This window comes from Python bivittatus, unplaced genomic scaffold, assembly GCF_059951505.1.
Source record: "Python bivittatus isolate LINGU-HERP-01145 unplaced genomic scaffold, Pbiv_v1 ctg000330_np1212, whole genome shotgun sequence".
Classification (NCBI taxonomy): Eukaryota; Metazoa; Chordata; class Lepidosauria; order Squamata; family Pythonidae; genus Python; species Python bivittatus.
This window is the reverse complement of record NW_028277058.1, coordinates 61,463,933-61,481,735: the sequence shown is the minus strand read 5'-3', so window position 1 is coordinate 61,481,735 and position 17,803 is coordinate 61,463,933. Positions and strand designations below refer to the sequence as shown.

Below are 17,803 nucleotides of genomic sequence, written 5' to 3'. Positions count from 1 at the left end.
GATCTCCCCTTAGCCATCTCGACCCCTCATCCTTGGGTGAACCAGGTTCAGAGTCGGCTCGAATGTTGCGGAAACAAAATTGCGCCCAGATCGGCCGCAGAATCAAAGAGCTCCCATTTATCCATTTATTGCCTTCTGAGGACCCCCGTTGTTTTTGGCATTCAGGCCATTGTACGGATCCCCTTTCCACCTCCCTAAATTTATCCTAGATCTGGCGAAATGAACTCCACCCAGGATTACCTTGGGAGCTCACATCAGATAAAACCAGGGTGCCACTAGACAGGGCGATGGCTTCTGGAGAGTAGCACGCTTTGCTCTTTCTTTCCACCTCAGACGACCTCCATCCCCTCGTGCTAACGCTCTCGTCTCTTCTTGCGCAGCTACAAGGAAAAGAGTCCATGGCACTTCTTCGGATAGGCCAAGGGGTGAGCCTGTCCCCGTACGAAAGGACACAGCTGCTGCAGAGGCCCTCCGGCCCCCCGGGCAGGAGGACTGTGATTCGCATGCGTTGAACATGTTGGCCGACTTAGCTCTGAGCTCCTGCAACTCTCCCCTGGTCGGGAACGGTCGAAGAGACTCTGGGCGTTTCCGTCCATCCCGCGAACATCGTCTGCCGAGGGGGAAATTTTTGCACAAATCTTCTGATCACGAGTATCACAGGGCCACCCGAAAATGGAAGGGCGCTTTCCTTCCTGGTCAAGCCTCCCGACCGTCCCTTTGGCCTGCCCGGGAGCCTGGCCGGGATAGGGACTGGCCTTTGAACGCTAAGGAAAGAAGCGCCGTGAATTCCAGCAGGAAGAAGAAGGCGAGGCCCGGTGGGGTCAAACCCCACCTGGCCCTTCCGAACGAGACCGGAGACCTGTCGGACTCAAGCGTCGTATTGATTTCCTTAGAGCACTCGTACGCCTCTCCGCTCTCCGAAACTCTCAAGAAAGGGACGCCACGTTCTCCCAGCCCGAGGAACGGGGTGAAGCAGGACAAACCGGGTCCCCTGGTTGGGAAAGTGCTTCCCTTCCAGCACCAGCAGAATTTGGGCCAACCGGGCCAACCGGTTACGAACCATTTACCGCTTGCCCGCTCTACCGTCATGGCCGCGCGGCTGAGGGAAGACTTCTCCACCTCCCGTCAAGTGACTTCTTGTGATAAAACTGTCCAAGTTACTTTCCAATGGGAGGCGAAATACCTCTTCAACTTAGATAGCAAATACACTAATAATTCCTTAGAAAAAACAGTGATACGGGCAGTACACGGGTAAGTGAGGGTCCCAGGGGGAAAATAAAGGCCCAGTGTTGTTTGGGGGAGTAAAACAAGCTTTTTGTGGTTTCAAAATCATGTCCCAGTTGGTTCCCCAATCAGCTTTTCACAAGTAGTTTGGAGCCGGGGGTAAGAATGATCTGGAATTGGGTTTGATCGTTTAGCAAAAACATTGATCCAGGCAACGGTATGGTTGTAAAAATGACAATTCTTTGTTGGGGTTGTGAGAAAAAGAATCACCTGCAAAACTCAGTATTACAAAGATTTGAATAGAGTGAAAGAAACTGGCCTGTTACCAAATGCTTCCCTAATTTTGTATTAATCTGAATATATAATTAGCGGCCTCTCTGTCGTATGTGGGCTTCGTCATTCCTCCCCGAGGATCTTGTTGGTCTCTCGTGGCTGTTTATAATCTGTTACAAACAGGATTTCCATTTGAGAAATGCTTAAAGGGGGGAACCCAGTTTTAAAAGCAGATCAAGACCGAAATGTGAAATTAAAGTGAGAGCTATGGCCCAACTTCAGAGTGTGATTTTCATTTAGAAAGATTGCACAAATAATCAAAAAACCCTTTGATCGACTGGCTTTCTCTGGTGTGCAGCGTTACGGAGGTTACAATCCTAGCGCTCCATCTGTTGGACTGCAGCTTGCATTGGCCATATTGGCTGGGAATTAGGGTCGTTGTAGCCAACACCTTTGCAGGATATCATTTGGGGGGAATGATTTAAGCTATTTCCCTCGGAAGAATTTTCTGTCTGCACCATGAAAAGGTCTGCTTTGGGGGCAGCCATCGGCTTTAACATCTCTATTGGTAGCATTGAAGGCGATTGGAGTTTGCTAATAAAATATGTCCTGTGGTACATATGAAATAAAATGAATCAGGCTGAATTAATATGCTCGTAATTCATGGAGTTAAAAATGACCTCAGCAGACATCCAATCCACCACCATTTCAGAAGCCACTAGGGCATCTCTGACAGATGATCCTCCGGCCTCTGTTGAAGACTCTAGCAAAGGGGAACTCATCACTCCATGTGCCTTTTCCACTGGCTGATAGTTCACGTAGTCAGGATGCTCCTCCTCTCATCTAGCCAGAACCTCCTTCCTTGTAATTTTAACCCACTGGCTCTGATCCTTCCCTCTGGGACAACAGAGAATAAGTCCACTGTCTTTCTGTAAAGTGAACAGACGCAGGCCCTTTAGTTCTTTTTATGGCTTGATTTCCAGACCCCATCACCATCTTGGTAGCCCTCCTCTGAATTTGCTCCAGTTTGTCACTGTCCTGTTTGAATTATGATGCCCAAAACTGGACACAGGACTCCAAATGGGGTCTGACTGAGGCAGAGTAAAGTGGAACAATGACTTCCCATGATCTGGACACTGTGCTCCTGTTAATGTACCCAGGATGGCATTTGCCTTTTTAGCAGCTGCGTCATGCTGCTGGCTCATGTTTAACTTGTGCTCAACAGGGATACTTAGATCCCTTTCACTATGAAGCCTGGTCTCTCCCATCCTGGACTCGTGTCTTACATTTTTTTCTATCTAGACGCCGAGCTTTGTATTTCTCCCTGTTAAATTCCACCCTCTAATCATCTAAAGTATTACCCATCCCTCCCAGCTTTGTGTCATCTGCAGAGTTTGTAAGTGGCCTCTAACTCCCTCATCCAGGTCATTGGTAAAACTGTTGAACTGCACTGAACCCAGAAGAGAGCCCTATGGCACTCCACTTAAGGCTTTTCCATGAGCCAAAGTGGAGCCATTAAAGAGCTCTCTTGGGGTGTGGCCATTCAGCCTACTGTGAATCCATCTAACAGCAGTATCACCTAGCCCATATTTTACCATTTTATGAAGGAGAATCTCATAACAGACTCTGTCAAAGCTTTGGCTGAGGTTGAGGTATACTACATTTGCAGCATTCCCCTGATCTACTAAGCAAGCAACAGGATTGAAGGAGATAAGATTAGTCTGGCCCAATTTCTTGCAGGCTCCAGTCCCCTCAGTTGCAAAACTAAATGATGAGCATTTTTAGACTCAAGATCCACACCCACACTTCTACCTCTTTTTCTTTAGGCCCTGGGATGAGAGCCTCTCAGATAACATGGAAGAAATGGGGCTGATACTCCATATGTGGATGGCGCTGTTTTACAGCAAACAGTTCCAAGCCCTGACAGTTCGAAAAGTGGTTGAGCACAGTAACCCTGCCAAGTACGTGTCCCTGAACAGTCTTGTGGATCCCTCGGAGCCCATTGATGATGGTGGTGGAGCTTACGTTTTGGAGAAATGCCCTGCGGATTCTCTTTCCAAAGCTGACCAGGTAGCTGGTGAAGGAGGAGATGATGGATCAGTTTCTCCTACGGAGAAACCACTCTCGTGTAACAAACTGACCTCCACCAACTGCGTAGAGGATGAGGGCCCTCTTATTAATCTTGAAGAAACCAAGGATCTGCTTTGGAAGGAGGTAAGATCCCACCCTCCTCTAAAGTCCTTTGATAAGGTAAACTTTTGGTAGGCCACCTAGAGTCATCTGTTGGGACTAAGGTGTAAATTGCTCCTGAACATAAGGAGTACCAGTTAGCATTAAGTCTCAGATGGGTAATCTTTTCGGGAGCCATAGTGTGAAAATTTGTGAAGGTGCAGGTGGGTTTGGGGGTTTTGTTTTTGTTTTTTCTTAGTGAGGTGGGGGTTGAAAAGTTCTGACGGCTTGGGTTTCATATTGAGAGGTACCTTGAAGAACATGTTCTCCAGGGAGAATGTCATGGATTTCTCTGAGCCTGGGAAGAACAAGAACAGGTAGATGTTCCTTTTGTATCTGCTGAACCAGTCTTTCTCAACCTTGGCAACTTGAAGATGTGTGGACTTCAACTCCCAGAATTCCCCAGCCAGCACTGCAGGCTGGGGAATTCTGGGAATTGAAGTCCACGCATCTTCAAGTTGCTAAGGTTGAGAAACACTGTGCTAAAAAAAATAGCAACTTTTCCTTGGAGTCAAGAGATAGTTAGAAAAAGGAACAAAGGCACCAAGGAGGCTTCAGTACTTGCGCCCAGTTTCCACGATGCCAGACGTTAACCCCTTCTTACTTTGTAATGAAACTCTGAGAATCTAGCTTTTTTGGATGTGAGCTGCTGTTAGGGACTCGACAGAATATATTATCTGGTTTTATTGCATGTCCCTATGCTAGCATAGCTTGCCAGTTTTAAAACCCATACAGATTTTTCCTAGGCCTCTCTGCATCTGATGCAAATTTGAAATGTGGACTTTTTCAGGTGGTTGGAGAAGAGCCCAAAGAACAATCCTTGCTACACCCTGTCCTTCCTGCTGAAAACTTGCCTGGAGCTGATGAACGTGTGGGCCCTCAGACCTGTAAAACGAAGGCAGAAAGAAGTCAAGGGGCTAAGTTAGTTGAAGCTTCCCAAAGTGATGCTTCTGTGTATACGGGACTCCCAGAGTGTTCAAGGGGCCAACAGCCTGTAGCAAGCACCGAAGTTGCTGTTTCTGTAGAGAGTTGGGGAATCAACATTGCGTCCTCTTCAGAAGAGGTGGAGGAAGAGAACTTCCCAGCTGGTGGTCCCAAACTATGTACGTCAGAAGCAGTGTGGTTAGAAGCAGACATGAAGTCTAGGGAAGCTGATAGTCCAGGTAGAAAGGTGCAAGATCTGCACGGACTCCGTACAGATGAGGAAGATGGAGAAAGCATGGACTGTGGATCAATTGATCTCACTCTTTCAGAAAGCAACGATGCTGACACGGAAGCCAGAGATGTGGATCTGGACCCAGAAAATGAGGAATATCCAGAGGAAAGTTGTGTGAAAGGAAGGAAAGAAACAGACAGTGTATGTGATGTAGTGTCACCCACCCATAGCCCTCTCCCATGTAGGACATCACCAGATGCCTTGTCTGTGCATCAGACGGAATTCCTGGGTGCCCAAGAAAATGCTGTAGGACCATCCCCAAATTCTGAATCTCCGAACCAAATGGGTTTGATTGATACAGTTCTTCAGCAGGCAAGCCCATTACATGAAATGGCTTTTGATGAAAAGATTGCTGAATCAGCCAAAAATATTGATCCAATATCTCCAGAGCAAATGAATGAGGTGGAGAACTCACATATGTCCCAGGAAGATACACCAATCTTGGCAGATTCAGCTTCCATTCAAGCTTCTGGAGAGTTCCCAAGTGATCTAGGTACTCAGGATGAATCATTAGAAAGTCAAGATTCTCTTGAATCAATGAAAAGTCCTAGGATTCCAAACCAAGTTGATGTAGTTGACATTTCCTCTGTTTCCCATGAAGACAGTGGGATCCATTTGGGTTGTCCAGCTTCATGGCAGGCTAGTCCTGTCCATCAGAGAGCTCCTGATGAAACTGTAGAGCTGCCAAGGGTTCAGGAAGATGGTCTGGAAAACCCCCTATGTCACATATTTCAAAATCGAATGGATTTGATTGAAGATATTTCTCAGGACAGCACAGAACTGGCTGATCCCCCTGTGCATCTTTGTGAACCAAACAATGAACTATACATGAACTTGGTACCAAACAGTGTGTCAACTCAGCAGGAATTCGTGGAAAACCAAGAGAGTTCTGTTGGATCCACTCAAAGACTTGCACTTGCCAAAGAAATGGATTTGGTTCAAAGTCCTTGTGCTCCTCAAGGAAACCATCTGGCTAGTGTAGTCCATGAAGCTGCAAAATTGCAGGAAGACCACAGTGTCAAGATGGATTTGGCTGAGGATTCTTCCATTCCCCAGGAAAAGGAAGTCATTAACCCAATGGACAATGTTTTGTTGCAAGTTAATGAACAACAGCCAGTACAGCTCAAATTTGGCGTTCAAGAGGAACAGAAGACCATACAGAGAGAAGAGTTACAGCATACAAAAGAATATCTGAGCTTGGAGTTGCCCAATGTGGAATCTGAGACTTACTCCAAGAGTGAAACATGTTTGGTTCAAGAGATTGTCAGAGATTCTTCTGTAAGTCAAGAAATAGCATCTGATGATGGTGTTGAAAAACTGACTGTTACCGCGGTTGCTGTAGCTGAAGATATCAACACTTTAATTAATGAGTTGGTAGACACTGTATGTGCCATGGTAGTTCAGAGCGAAGAAATGAGCGCTAAAAAGAATATGGGCTTAGATTGGATTAATTCAGTAATGCTGGAGTGTGTGACACCTCCTGAGAGTGATGACGAGGGTTGCCCAACTGACCAGCTTTCCCACGTTGACTCGAAATGGGCGGATGAATGTTTAGAACAGAGTTCCATCTTCAATGACCAAGAGAGAGACTTACAAGCCAGAGTTCAAGGACGTGGAGAGTTTTGTTCATCACCAAATGAAAACATGATGACTGATTCAATAGATGTTTCTGAAAAAACAGGCATTCAAGGGAATGATGCTACCTCGGCTACCATGGGGTTGTGCCCAACTTCACCAAGTTGTGGCAAAAGTCAGGCAAAGTTGGGCACAACCAACCAAGAATGCAGATGTTCATTGCTTGAAACCACTGAGTCTCTGGAGGTGGATGACTACAGCGTGTCCATTTTGGGGAAAGTTGAGCAAACAAAAGCTAGCCCAGAAGAACCCATTTGCGACAGAGAAGACTGTTCTAGAGTAGTAGGTGTGAGAAACTCACCCTTTGTCCCAGCAGAATGTCAGACTGACTCTTTGGCAGAAGAATCTGATTCTTTGGTTGATGGAGATACAAGACAAGCTCCAGATGATCGTGAAGAAGTAACCCGGATAGAGGCAAAAGGGTGCCTGAGGAATCTTGAAGACCCTCTGCCTGATGAAGGGACCCAGTTGCCCACCAGTTCTTCAGATATGGACTGGGAAGATGAATCTCTGGTGGTGGGCAGTGGCCAAGATCCTTGTGCAGATTGGTATCCCAAAAGTAAGCTTGAGAGTTTACATCACCCAAGATTCAAGGCCTCCCCAAGCGTTACTGAGTCTGAGTTCATTTGTGGTTCAGGTCCTGGGAACGAGACTTGTAAAGATGGCGATTGGGTATCCTTGGAAAATAGCCAGAAGGTGTCAGATGTTAAGTCTGAGGCCATGAAATATGACTTTCCTTTTGGTTTAAAAAAAGAGGATTGGTCAGCATTGCTATCCCTTGACATGGACCATAGGCCCATGCCCTTCAAGGATTACATCAATTTCTCTGTCACCAAGAAGCACAAAGAGAAAACCAGGACTTTCCACTCGTTCTCCAAACAACACAACCCTTTCACCAGAGATTTGGGATTAATCAACTGGAGCAGGAGCTGGGGATTCCTGAGTGACCCAGTTCAAAACATTTTAGACATGGAATGCCTGCGGTTCCATTGCAGGGTCAAGGAGATCCTGAAGAAATCACAACGTTCTACCTCCCGTGTTCTTCCCACCAAGAAGATCCTGCCTCAGCTGATAGCAGAAGCGTTACCGCTGAGAAAGGTCTCTGAACTGTCAGCTGCCGGTTCCCCCCTTAGGAGCAGAAGTCCACTTCTGGTCACCATTGCCAATGCAGATCCGAGGACCAGTGGCAGATGTGATGAATTCTTCAACCCCCTTCCTGCCGTCCAGGAGCCATTTTGCTCAGCCGCTGCTCTGAAGTGTCAAGAGGGGCTGGGGCCGAGGCATCCTTTCCCTCCTTCCCATCTCCAGAAACTAACCTATAATAAGCTAAACAGTTTCCCCGGGGATCTCTCGGTCGTCGTCGATGAGTTTGCCAAGCTCAGCAGAGCAATGGCGTTCGAGGGCGGGCGGGCAGGCAACCACGAGGGAGACCCCACTGCTACCTCAGAAGATGCAGGCGAGAAGAGGGGACCTGCTGTGCCTCCGAGAGCCATCGGCTACGATTATCTTTTCACTGAGCTGCACAACACACTACATGTCCGGCTGAGGAACGTGGCTCAGGAAGCGTGCAGGAAGCCCTACTTGTTCTACTTGATGGAAACAGAGGACGATCCTTTCTTTGGGAGAGTGAAGGTAAGACTTGGTTGGTGAAGGGGGTCTTGGGTCCCCATGAGGAAATGAGCTGCTGCAGGAGGTTTGTGCTTGGTCGGTTGGATGCAAACGTTGCTCTGGGTAGCTGTGAACCAGTGTTTCTCAACCTGGGCAACTTGAAGATGGGTGGACTTCAACTCCCAGAATTCTGCAGCCAGCTATGCTGGCTGCGGAATTCTTGGAGTTGAAGTCCACCCATCTTCAAGTTGCCCAGGTTGAGAAACACTGCTGTAAACTGTCATTTGCAAACTGGGAGTCAGCTTCTAGGTGGCTTCTCTCCTCCCCCTGCCCCCCCCCCCATTTATTAGGAAGCAGCAAAAGACCTTTTGGAATTTTGGAGATGCATCATAACATGCTTTGGGTTTTTTAAAAAAAAAATCTTTTTATTTTTAAGAAGAAAGATATAAGCAGAAAAGGAGAAAGAAAAAAAAGGATAAAAGAATAGAATCAGGGGAACAAACAAGGGATTTACAAGCATCATAAAAATTATAATATTTCAGTAAGTGATTCGGCAGCTGAGTATGTGAATGTAAAGCCTCGTTTACCCAATGTGAAAATGAGCGCAATGCTTCACTGACTCAATGTGGAAATTAGTGCAATGCCTCATTTCCCTAATGTGCAAATGAATGCAATGCCTAGTTTACCCAGCGTGCAAATTAGTGCAATGCTTCACTGACTCAGTGTGGAAATTAGTGCAATGCCTTGTTTACCCAATGCGAAAATTAGTGCAGTGCCTCGTTTACCCAATGCGGAAATGAACACAGTGCCTATCTACCAATGTGCAAACTTACACAATCCCTAGTTGAGTAACCTGCCAAGACTGCTATGGTTTGAGCACCACAATAACCACGACAGAGCCAAATCCAGCAGGTTGTAACCTGCTTGCTTGATTGCAGATACTCTCGGGCATCATCAGCCGATCAAGCAAGATTGGAATGACGTAGACAAGCTCCCAGGAAAATGAAATAAGGAATATTTACTGGGGGAAGATAGGAAACCCCAAGCAAAGACTTCAGCAACTGCAGTGATGGAGGAACTAACCCTGTTCGTAGAAACAAGGTTCAAACCCTTGTCTGGTTTGTGTTCCTTTCTGGTGTGTGCAACAGATGGCTCGGCCCCCTCTTTTGAACGGGTTGCTTTGTTTCCAGGCCTCCCTTGTTCTTGCAACGGTCAGATTAGTTCTTGTGTTTGTACTGACAAATGGGGGAAGCGACTCTCACAGGAAGCGGCTTGAAATGGGAGCGTCCTCAGCACAGACGGCTCCGTCAGCCTGAGGATCACGCAGTTGATGGAAGGGACTGCAAAACCTCTTGTCTGAGGAGGATGCACGGACATCCCCCACAACAATTTGGGCCGTTACCCAGATTTGCATCAGGTCATCTCCCCTTGCTGCAGACAGTGCGGATCAGCACAAAAAATAGGTTCGTTGGGTGCAAAGCTGAGTCTGGGCCTGCTGAAGCAAGGCGTGTGCGTGCGTGGTTGACCTCACTGTAGGCGTAGTTTGTGTTTCGTTGACGGATTTTCAAACAGTGTCTCCTTCCAGAATTTGCTGAAAAAAGGAGGTCACACTGAAGTGGACCTACCACAGTTCTGTAAAGGAAGCAACATGGAAACGGACAATCTGGTGGTCATCGTTAGAAATGAGGACATTTTTCCACACATTCATGAGGTACGTTCAGAAGTCTCTTTTGGGTCTCCAGGGAAATAACTCTCAGATGTTTATCACTGATGGAGGAGAGTCTTGTTGAAGTCATCTCGGGGAACGTGGTCGATGAATCTGCAGATGTGTTCAAATTCATCTCCGATGTTGCTCAGCCATCAGTAGCTCGGCTGGCTGGGGATCATGGGAGTTGGTCGGAGAAGGCTCTTCTGCAACGTATTTCGTGGTCTTGCAGACCACTTCCAGCAAAGGTGGTTAATGTGGAGGTTGGTTGAGATGTGCTCAGATATCACACAGGGCCAGACTTGTCTGAATCTTCAACGGACGTCGTTGAGCGCAGATTATGTGAATCCAGCTTCAGTCTAAAGGCAGGGGATGAAACTCTGTATAGGTCACCGGGGAAATTATGGGAGGTGGAAACGCAGCCTCAAGAGGTGAGTGGGAGAATCTTCTATGATGGGCCATCAATCTGTTAGCTGGCTGCCCCCAAGTACAGACACATTTTTCAAGGCTGAGTAAGTCGTCTTTTCTGCACGCCGTGTCAATATTTTCTTTGCTTCTTGCGGCTTGCTTGGACCTGGTTCACATATCAAGCTCACCCAGAATGAGATTAGTACGTTTAGTTCAGTGTTTTTCAAACTTGGCCACTTTAAGCTGGGCGGACTTCAGCTCCCAGAATTCCCCAGCCAGTATAGCTGGCTGGGGAATTCTGGGAGTTGAAGTCCGCCCAGCTTAAAGTGGCCAAGTTTGAAAAACACTGATTTAGTTTCAACTCAACAGGCTATCTGACTAAAGGTCGTATGATTGAGAAACCTTGGTTAAGGCCAAGGGCTGGGTGCGACCCTGATCCATTGCAGCTAGGTTCCAAAGTCATGGTTAAAGCAAACCATGGCTTAGCCCAAGACGGGAACCTTGTCATGGAGTGGAAGAAGAAACAGCAGGGTGGCCAGGAGAACCAGACTGTTGTGGAAAGGTGCAGTTTCTAGCTCTTAGGAATTGCAGCTGGGATAGATTTATATAAAGCATCCTTGATTCCAGCTCCATCGTGTGGGTCGCACGATGCCACAGCAGGAATCAGGACGGCCACCGAGAGCGTCTCTGGCGGCCCCAGAGGAGGAACTGAATCCCCTGGGGTCATCGTGCGCACCCACCGAGAGCGTCTCTGGCGGCCCCAGAGGAAGAACGTATGGTTTGAATCCCCTGGGGCCATCGTGCGCACCCTTGGCAAGCTGGTTTGCCGTGCCATGAAATTAGCAGACGGAAAACAGATTAAGAGCGCGTGGGATTAGTTCTGCATTTCGTAATTCCGATCTCAGTTTAAAGTTTTGCGTGGGTATCCGCAGGCCGTGCCCGTTGCAACCTCACCCACGTTGCGCTGTCACAACATCATTGCACGAGTCACATTGTGACGGGTGTGACGTCATCCTGTCTTCTTCCAGATGCCACTGGACTGTTTGCCTGCTCCAGCTTGTATGAAGAGCAAAACTGTGTTTTCTTCCTGGCAGCCTTCACCCTTCTTTTTCATTTTAAGCCACCCAAATTTCCAGCCAGCCCCTGTGGCTGCAAAGATACACTTGCTCAAAAGCCATGCAAGGGCTGGGTGGAAAAAAAACCTTTCCAGTGGCTTGTGTGTGTGTGTGCAGAAGGGGATTTTCGCACCCTGCTGGCCCCCACCCTGTGAAAGAGTAAAACCAGGACAAACCCTGCAGGATAATATTGTGATTGTGATTCCACCACTTTGAACCATTTTAGTAGGCTGCAGAACTGAGTTCTGCCTGCCTGTGCGCTTGTTGCCCTGAAACACCACCCGTCTTTTATACGACATACGCCCTCCAAGGGGTTCTCCGAGTCGTGCTTCCTCTGTGCCTGCGCGGTACAACTCATCGAGGGTCTCTTTCACGCTGCCTGAAAACCTCAGGCTGCCCGTCGGAGGGCACCTGTGACGGGTGCTCCTCCTGAGAGTGTTTCGTGCCTTCCCCAGGTCCCTTCCTTGCTGCGTCTCAAGCACTTCCCCAATGTGACTTTTGCTGGCGTGGACAGCCCCGAAGACACCCTCGATCACACCTACCAGGAGCTGTTTCACAGCGGCGGCTTTGTCGTGTCTGATGACAAAGTGCTTGAGACGATGACTGTGGGTGAGTCCAGTTGCTTCGGAAGTTCGTGCTGGCCAGGGAATTCTGGGAGCTGGTCTACGTGTCTTAATGTGCTGGCCAGGGAATTCTGGGAGTTGAAGTCTACATGTTTTAAAGTGCTGGCTGGGGAATTCTGGGAGTTGAAGTCTGTCTTGACATGCTGCCCAGGGAGTTCTGGGAGTCGAAATCTACATGTCTTAAAGTGCTGACCAGGGAAGTTGGTTCACACATCTTAAAGTTGCCAAGGTTGAGAAACTCTGGACTAATGGATGGGGCAACGCTCTTTCTGTAGGGGAGTTGAAAGACGTGATCAAAACTCTGGAGAAGCTCAACAGTCACGGGAGGTGGAAATGGCTCCTTCATTACAGGGAATCCAAGAAACTCATGGAGGATGCCAGGTGAGATGTCTACCTCCCCAAGAACCTTCTGCTGGCTGGGGGATTCTGGGAGTTGAAGTCCACACACCTTCAAGCGGCCAAGGCTGAGAAACACTGCAATAAATGCTGTATTTACCAAAAGGAAAAGGACCCGGGATAGACTGGTTCAAAGCACGGTGTGAACCCTCAAGATGAGTTGATTCAGCTCAGGTCGATCCCAGTCCTGCTTCCCCGCTGGTTCACACATGCAGCTGTACCAAATCTACATACCGTATATACTCGCAGATCAGCCCATCTGCAGATAAGCCAACCCTCAAATTTTTAACCAAAATACCAGAAAAATGCACCACAAATTGGCTTATCCGCTGGTGGTGCGTTTTTCATTGTATTCTGATTAAAAATCCAAGGGTCTGGTTTTCTGCAGATGGGTTTATCTGTGAATATATATACAGGACGGATAGGTATTTTTAAAGTGTATTACCGTATATCCTCTTGGATAAGCCCATCTGTGGATAAGCTGAAAATTCTTGGCTTATCTGTCAGTATATATGGTATTCCTCACTAAATGCAGAAGGGCACTGTACGAGAACCACGTTCATTCAGAATGTGGTTTATTTGTTTAGGCAATTATGTTCCGTTAATCTGGGTTAACTGGAAGCATGTTCTATGAAGCTGGACAATGGGTTTGCACAGGTAATGCCTGTGCTTTGGGATTACTGTGGGTGGAAAGTGGGACATATCAATGGACAATATTGCTATTTTTTTCGGGGGGGGAAATGAGCTGGAACGAACTCTCTGTGATGGACTGGGACCCCCTCCCCAAATTCCCCCCGGCACGAGGGGTCACCTCTTGACCTTCTCTCTTCCCGCAGGGGGGATCCTGCTGCGCACACCAAGGAGTTTGTCCTGAAATCCTGCCAGGGGACAAATATCACCGAAGTCCTCCACTATCACAAGTGTGACTCCAGATCTTGCGTGAGATTTGAGCGCTTCAACTGTTTGTTGAACTTGCAGATTCAGCACATCACCAAGAGGTTTGCTGTGTTTCTCACAGGTAGGAAACTGGATCGGTTCCCCCCGATTTTCTGTTCGTTCATTTTTTTAGTTTAGCCTGGCTCACATCCTGGCTGAAGCTGCTGCTTTTTTCAGTGCCCCTTGTTGCTCTTTTCCCAAAATGTAGAGAGGCCAAGGAAGAAACCGATGGCATTTGCAGAGCACACGGATCCTCATTCCAGAACCAATCCATTTTCTTGGTTTGCAGAGATACCAAACCATCAAATGACCTCATAAAAGAAACCTGATGAGCTGCAGAACATATTTGTTCGTTCAGTCATTCATTCATTCAATTTATAAATTTAGTCCTCACTTACTGACTGCCTTGGGCAGCGACCATTTGAAGTTACGACGGTGCTAAAAAAAAACAACTTTGTGACCAATCCTTGCATTTGCAGCTGTGGCAGCACTCCCCCTGCAACTCCCACAGTCATGTGATCACCATTTGTGTGCTTCGCCACCGGCTTCCAACCAAAAAAATTGAGAACGCAGAAGTAAAATCGCGAGTCTTGGTCACCTGATGTCTCACTTAACGGCTGCGGTGGTTTGCTTAACAACCAGAGTGGAAGTGAGATCTAGCTTAGCGACCGAGTTGCCGGTCCCAATAGTGGTCGATAAGCGGGAACTACCTGTATGTCTCCCCCTCTCACATACATGACTCGTACATGATATACAATTTTAAAATAAATAAAAACACGAAGAATTACTAAAATAAAATGCACAGAAAAATAAAAACACGCAGCAGCCGGAGAATCATAGAAGGCCTTCAACGGAGCCAGGAAACGGGCTCTGTCACACTCCAGGGCCCCAGTGTATGGCTTAAACGACCCAGCTTCGTATGCTGGGGAAATGCTGCTCCATCTTGAAGTCACTAACCTGCTTGTCTGAACACAGGAGTGTTTTCAAGCGTTGCTACTTTAACATGGATCTAGCCACTTCCCCTGAAGTGCTGCCAGTGCAGATTCTAAGTTTGGAGCTTGTGAAGAGTCTCCAGGGGGCTGGGGAGCAGCCCCGGGCAGCAGAAGACCCCTGGGCTGGAGTTTTCCTACCTGAGTATTGGATTGCAAAAGCAGGGGAACAGAACGGAGAGCCGATGTCCTCTTAGAGCAGTCTTTCTCAACCGTGGCAACTTTAAGATGGGGGACTTCAACTCCCAGAATTCCCCAGCCAGCCATGCTGGCTGGGGAATTCTGGGAGTTGAAGTCCCCCTGTCTTAAAGTTGCCACGGTTGAGAAACACTGTTTTAGACCAAAGACACATTCTTGGTAGCTGTTTGCTATCCTTGAACACTTTTCAAAGGAATGGTAGCTCTTTTCCGACTTGAAATTTTTATTCAGAGGCATCCGTTTTCGTGAGCAACAGCTCCCTTCATCAGAACATGGAGTGGCTTGAATGATAGTAAACAACTTCCTTCCTTCCTTCCTTCCTTCCTTCCTTCCTTCCTTCCTTCCTTCCTTCCTTCCTTCCTTCCTTCCTTCCTTCCCTCCCTCCCTCCCTCCCTCCCTCCTTCCTTCTCCCTCCTTCCTCCTTCTTTCCTTCCTCCCTTCCTCTGTCCAATCTTCCATCCCTCCTTCCTCCTTCCTCTCTCTATCCAATCTTCCTTCCTTCCTTCCTTCCTTCCTTCCTTCCTTCCTTCCTTCCTTCCTTCCTTCCTTCCTTCCTTTCCTTCCTTCCAAACCATTAGGAATCCGGTCGCCCCTTTTCCAACTCACACTCACATGAGTTGCAGCCCTCCCATGAGTCGGAAAAGGGGCAACCAGATTCCTCTGGATTTTTTGCCACCGTAGACTCACCACAGCTCCCCTCCTACAATGTCTTCCCCATAGAAAGCGAAGCCTCCAACAAGTTGAAGCTGACTCCTGGTAGGCGCTTGGCCACGGCCACGTCATTTCCTTAGCAACAATGCAGAAGCAGCTTGCCCGTGCCTCCTTCAGGAACAGGGTTTTAAGTGTCATCTACAATCCTGGGGTTACCTGGTGGTTTCCCATCCACGCATGAACCGGGACGGAGCTGGCTTTGGCTCTTTTCCAGATTAGCCAGGGTGGTTTGTATCCCGGGGGGAAAAGCACCTGTAAACTCTACAGGGCTAACTTGAGTGTTTCTCCCTCCTCAAACAAACCTTGGGCGTCTGTTATGTGTGTCCACTCCAGTGGGGCTCCCCTCCTCATTAGTTAGAAGAAAGATGAGCAACAGTGAAGGGAAGCACCAGTTACCCGCCCTTTTCTCATTTCCGAGAAAATCCGAGGAATAAAAATGGCGCATGGCGCAGGATCCTTTGCTTTCGTCAAAACAGGAAGCTTTGGCACGCGTGCGCCTGCAGGGTCATGATGCACACGCGAAAAAGGGGGCAGGCTTGCATCGTGACGCTGCTCTGGTCATCCTCCCTTGCACACGCCACTGCTCATAAGGCTAGCCCAGAAATATGGAAGAAAGCAAGCCGGGGGTGGGGAGGGCACATTTTGCTCATGTTGTTTTGGTTTGGTCTGTCCCAAAACACATGAGCTATTTGGGGTGATGGTTGTGATGGGGCACGTGTTTCCCTTCCGTGTGCATGTTCTACCTAGTTTTCCTGGGATGTGGGTGAAGGCCTGGCCCAGACTTGCTTGTCTATCAGGAAATTGCCCTTTGTGAAATGCAGGGCTGGAGACCCCCACTCCCTCTGTCCCCCCGGAGCCACTTCTAATGGCCAAAGGAAGATTTTCAGCACGGCGATTTTGTGGCTTAAAAAACAACAAAAACCTAAAAGAGCTACAGGTTATATCTGCAAGCCTTAACCCCCCTGTCCTCACGAACAATGCAGAAATTAAACCCAGTCCAACTTCACTCTCCCCAATGTTGTTTTTATTACACTTCCTGCAGTCCTTGGAAGTTTAAATCGTAGGGGGAAAGTGAGAAGTCTTGGCTAAATCAAACTGCCAATTCCTGGTGAAATTAGTCTTTGGTTCTGTTTGGTCTCAGATGTCGCCCTTGCCCTGAGCACAAGTTTCTTGGCCCTGTTATCCGCCTGGAGGGAGTTTCCCTCCTGTGAAATGGGTGCAGGAACAGCAGGTCCAAAAGAATGACTTTTTGCTGGCCGGGGAGGGTAACCTCTGGTTCGCCTTTCCTCCTGGCAGAAAACGCCAGCGCCAGCCGAGAAGCCTTGGAGAACAAAGGCATCCTGGGCCTGGATGTCAGCGGGTTCCTTGCAACTGCTCAAGAGATGGTGGCACCGTTTGGACGTGGCTTTTGGTAAGGGAAGAGATGGAGGGGAGGAAGTGGGAAGCTCAAGGCATCACGGGTGGTCTTCGGAAGTGGCGGGAGGCAGAAGCCCTCTGCTTCAAACACTTTTGCTAGGCAGATGTTCCTTCGGAGAGACTTTGCTGCGAGGCAGAAACCCGGAAAGGGACGCTTTCTGGAGGAAGCTGTTCTGAAAATCATTTCCCCAGGGTTTCTACTTGCTAGTGTTTCCATTTCCCCCCAGCTTCCAAACCCCTTAATAATGGCCGACATCCCTTTTGTTTCAGGTAACCGGGGCAAATGCCTCCCGAATCCTCCAACCAGCCGGGGATCACGATGCCGAACAAACTCCTCTGTTCGTTCTGGACGTCCCCGGAGACGCTGGACTCTCCTCCCGCTCACTCCATTGGTGGCCACCCCACGGTGAAGCCACAACATCTGAGGACAAGGGGACGGTCCCCACTCCACCCCTGCCGGTTTTATTTAAGGGCTGTGGAGGGGGTCTCTCTTTATCGAGCCACAGCGTGGCACCCGAGACGGAAAATGCGTCACGTTCGCAGTTATCTTGGGTCGGAAAGAAAAGCATAGGAGTAATCTGATCGTGCAGCTCGGTATATCATAGGAAAATAATTAAAAAAAAAAAGACTTTACTTGAAGGGTTAAGAATCGGTTCACGTAAACCCGATTTTCAGACACGGGACGCGGTTGGATGTATTCTGTCAGGGAGTGTGTTGCTCAGGCTTTTGCACAACTCCCGTGTACTTCTGCTTGTCAAGGATGCATTGCAACCGTTCTGCTTGTCTCATGTGGATTTTGGGGTTTGGGATTCTTTTGCACACCAAAACAAACATTGGACGTTACTGTGCAATGATCATTACCTTTAAAGGGTGTTTTTGGGGGGGGGGCGCGGGGGGAAATGGGGATGGGAGAATAGATACCCGAATAATAGCGCTTTGTTCTTTTGTAGATAGCATGGTTTGATTCCGGAGCTAGGTTTCTATCGAACCGTCTGTTTATGATATTGCAATAAGGAGATTCATTATGTTGCTGCACTAATAAAATTAGGCCTTGTAAGATACCTTCTCCATCTTTGGAAAAAATTCTTTTGTAACTAATCTTTATAAATAAAGTTGACTTA

The 17,803-nt window shown here is 48.0% G+C and overlaps 1 protein-coding gene across 2 annotated transcripts in view; it reads left to right on the top strand.

The window, feature by feature from the left end:
- The window catches only part of TASOR2 (transcription activation suppressor family member 2), a 41,036-nt gene extending 23,233 nt beyond the window's left edge, over positions 1-17,803 (top strand). Inside the window, exons 12-20 of one of the 2 annotated variants that reach the window (XM_088141437.1) lie at positions 381-1,251; positions 3,324-3,711; positions 4,517-8,209; positions 9,771-9,896; positions 11,869-12,022; positions 12,312-12,417; positions 13,269-13,450; positions 16,563-16,677; positions 16,953-17,803. In XM_088141437.1, coding sequence (XP_087997563.1) covers positions 381-1,251; positions 3,324-3,711; positions 4,517-8,209; positions 9,771-9,896; positions 11,869-12,022; positions 12,312-12,417; positions 13,269-13,450; positions 16,563-16,677; positions 16,953-16,956 — 5,639 coding nt within the window. In that variant the 3' untranslated portion in view covers positions 16,957-17,803. Of the gene's footprint in view, positions 1-380; positions 1,252-3,323; positions 3,712-4,516; positions 8,210-9,770; positions 9,897-11,868; positions 12,023-12,311; positions 12,418-13,268; positions 13,451-16,562; positions 16,682-16,952 lie in introns of those variants that run through there. The other variant, XM_088141438.1, reaches the window with a different exon arrangement.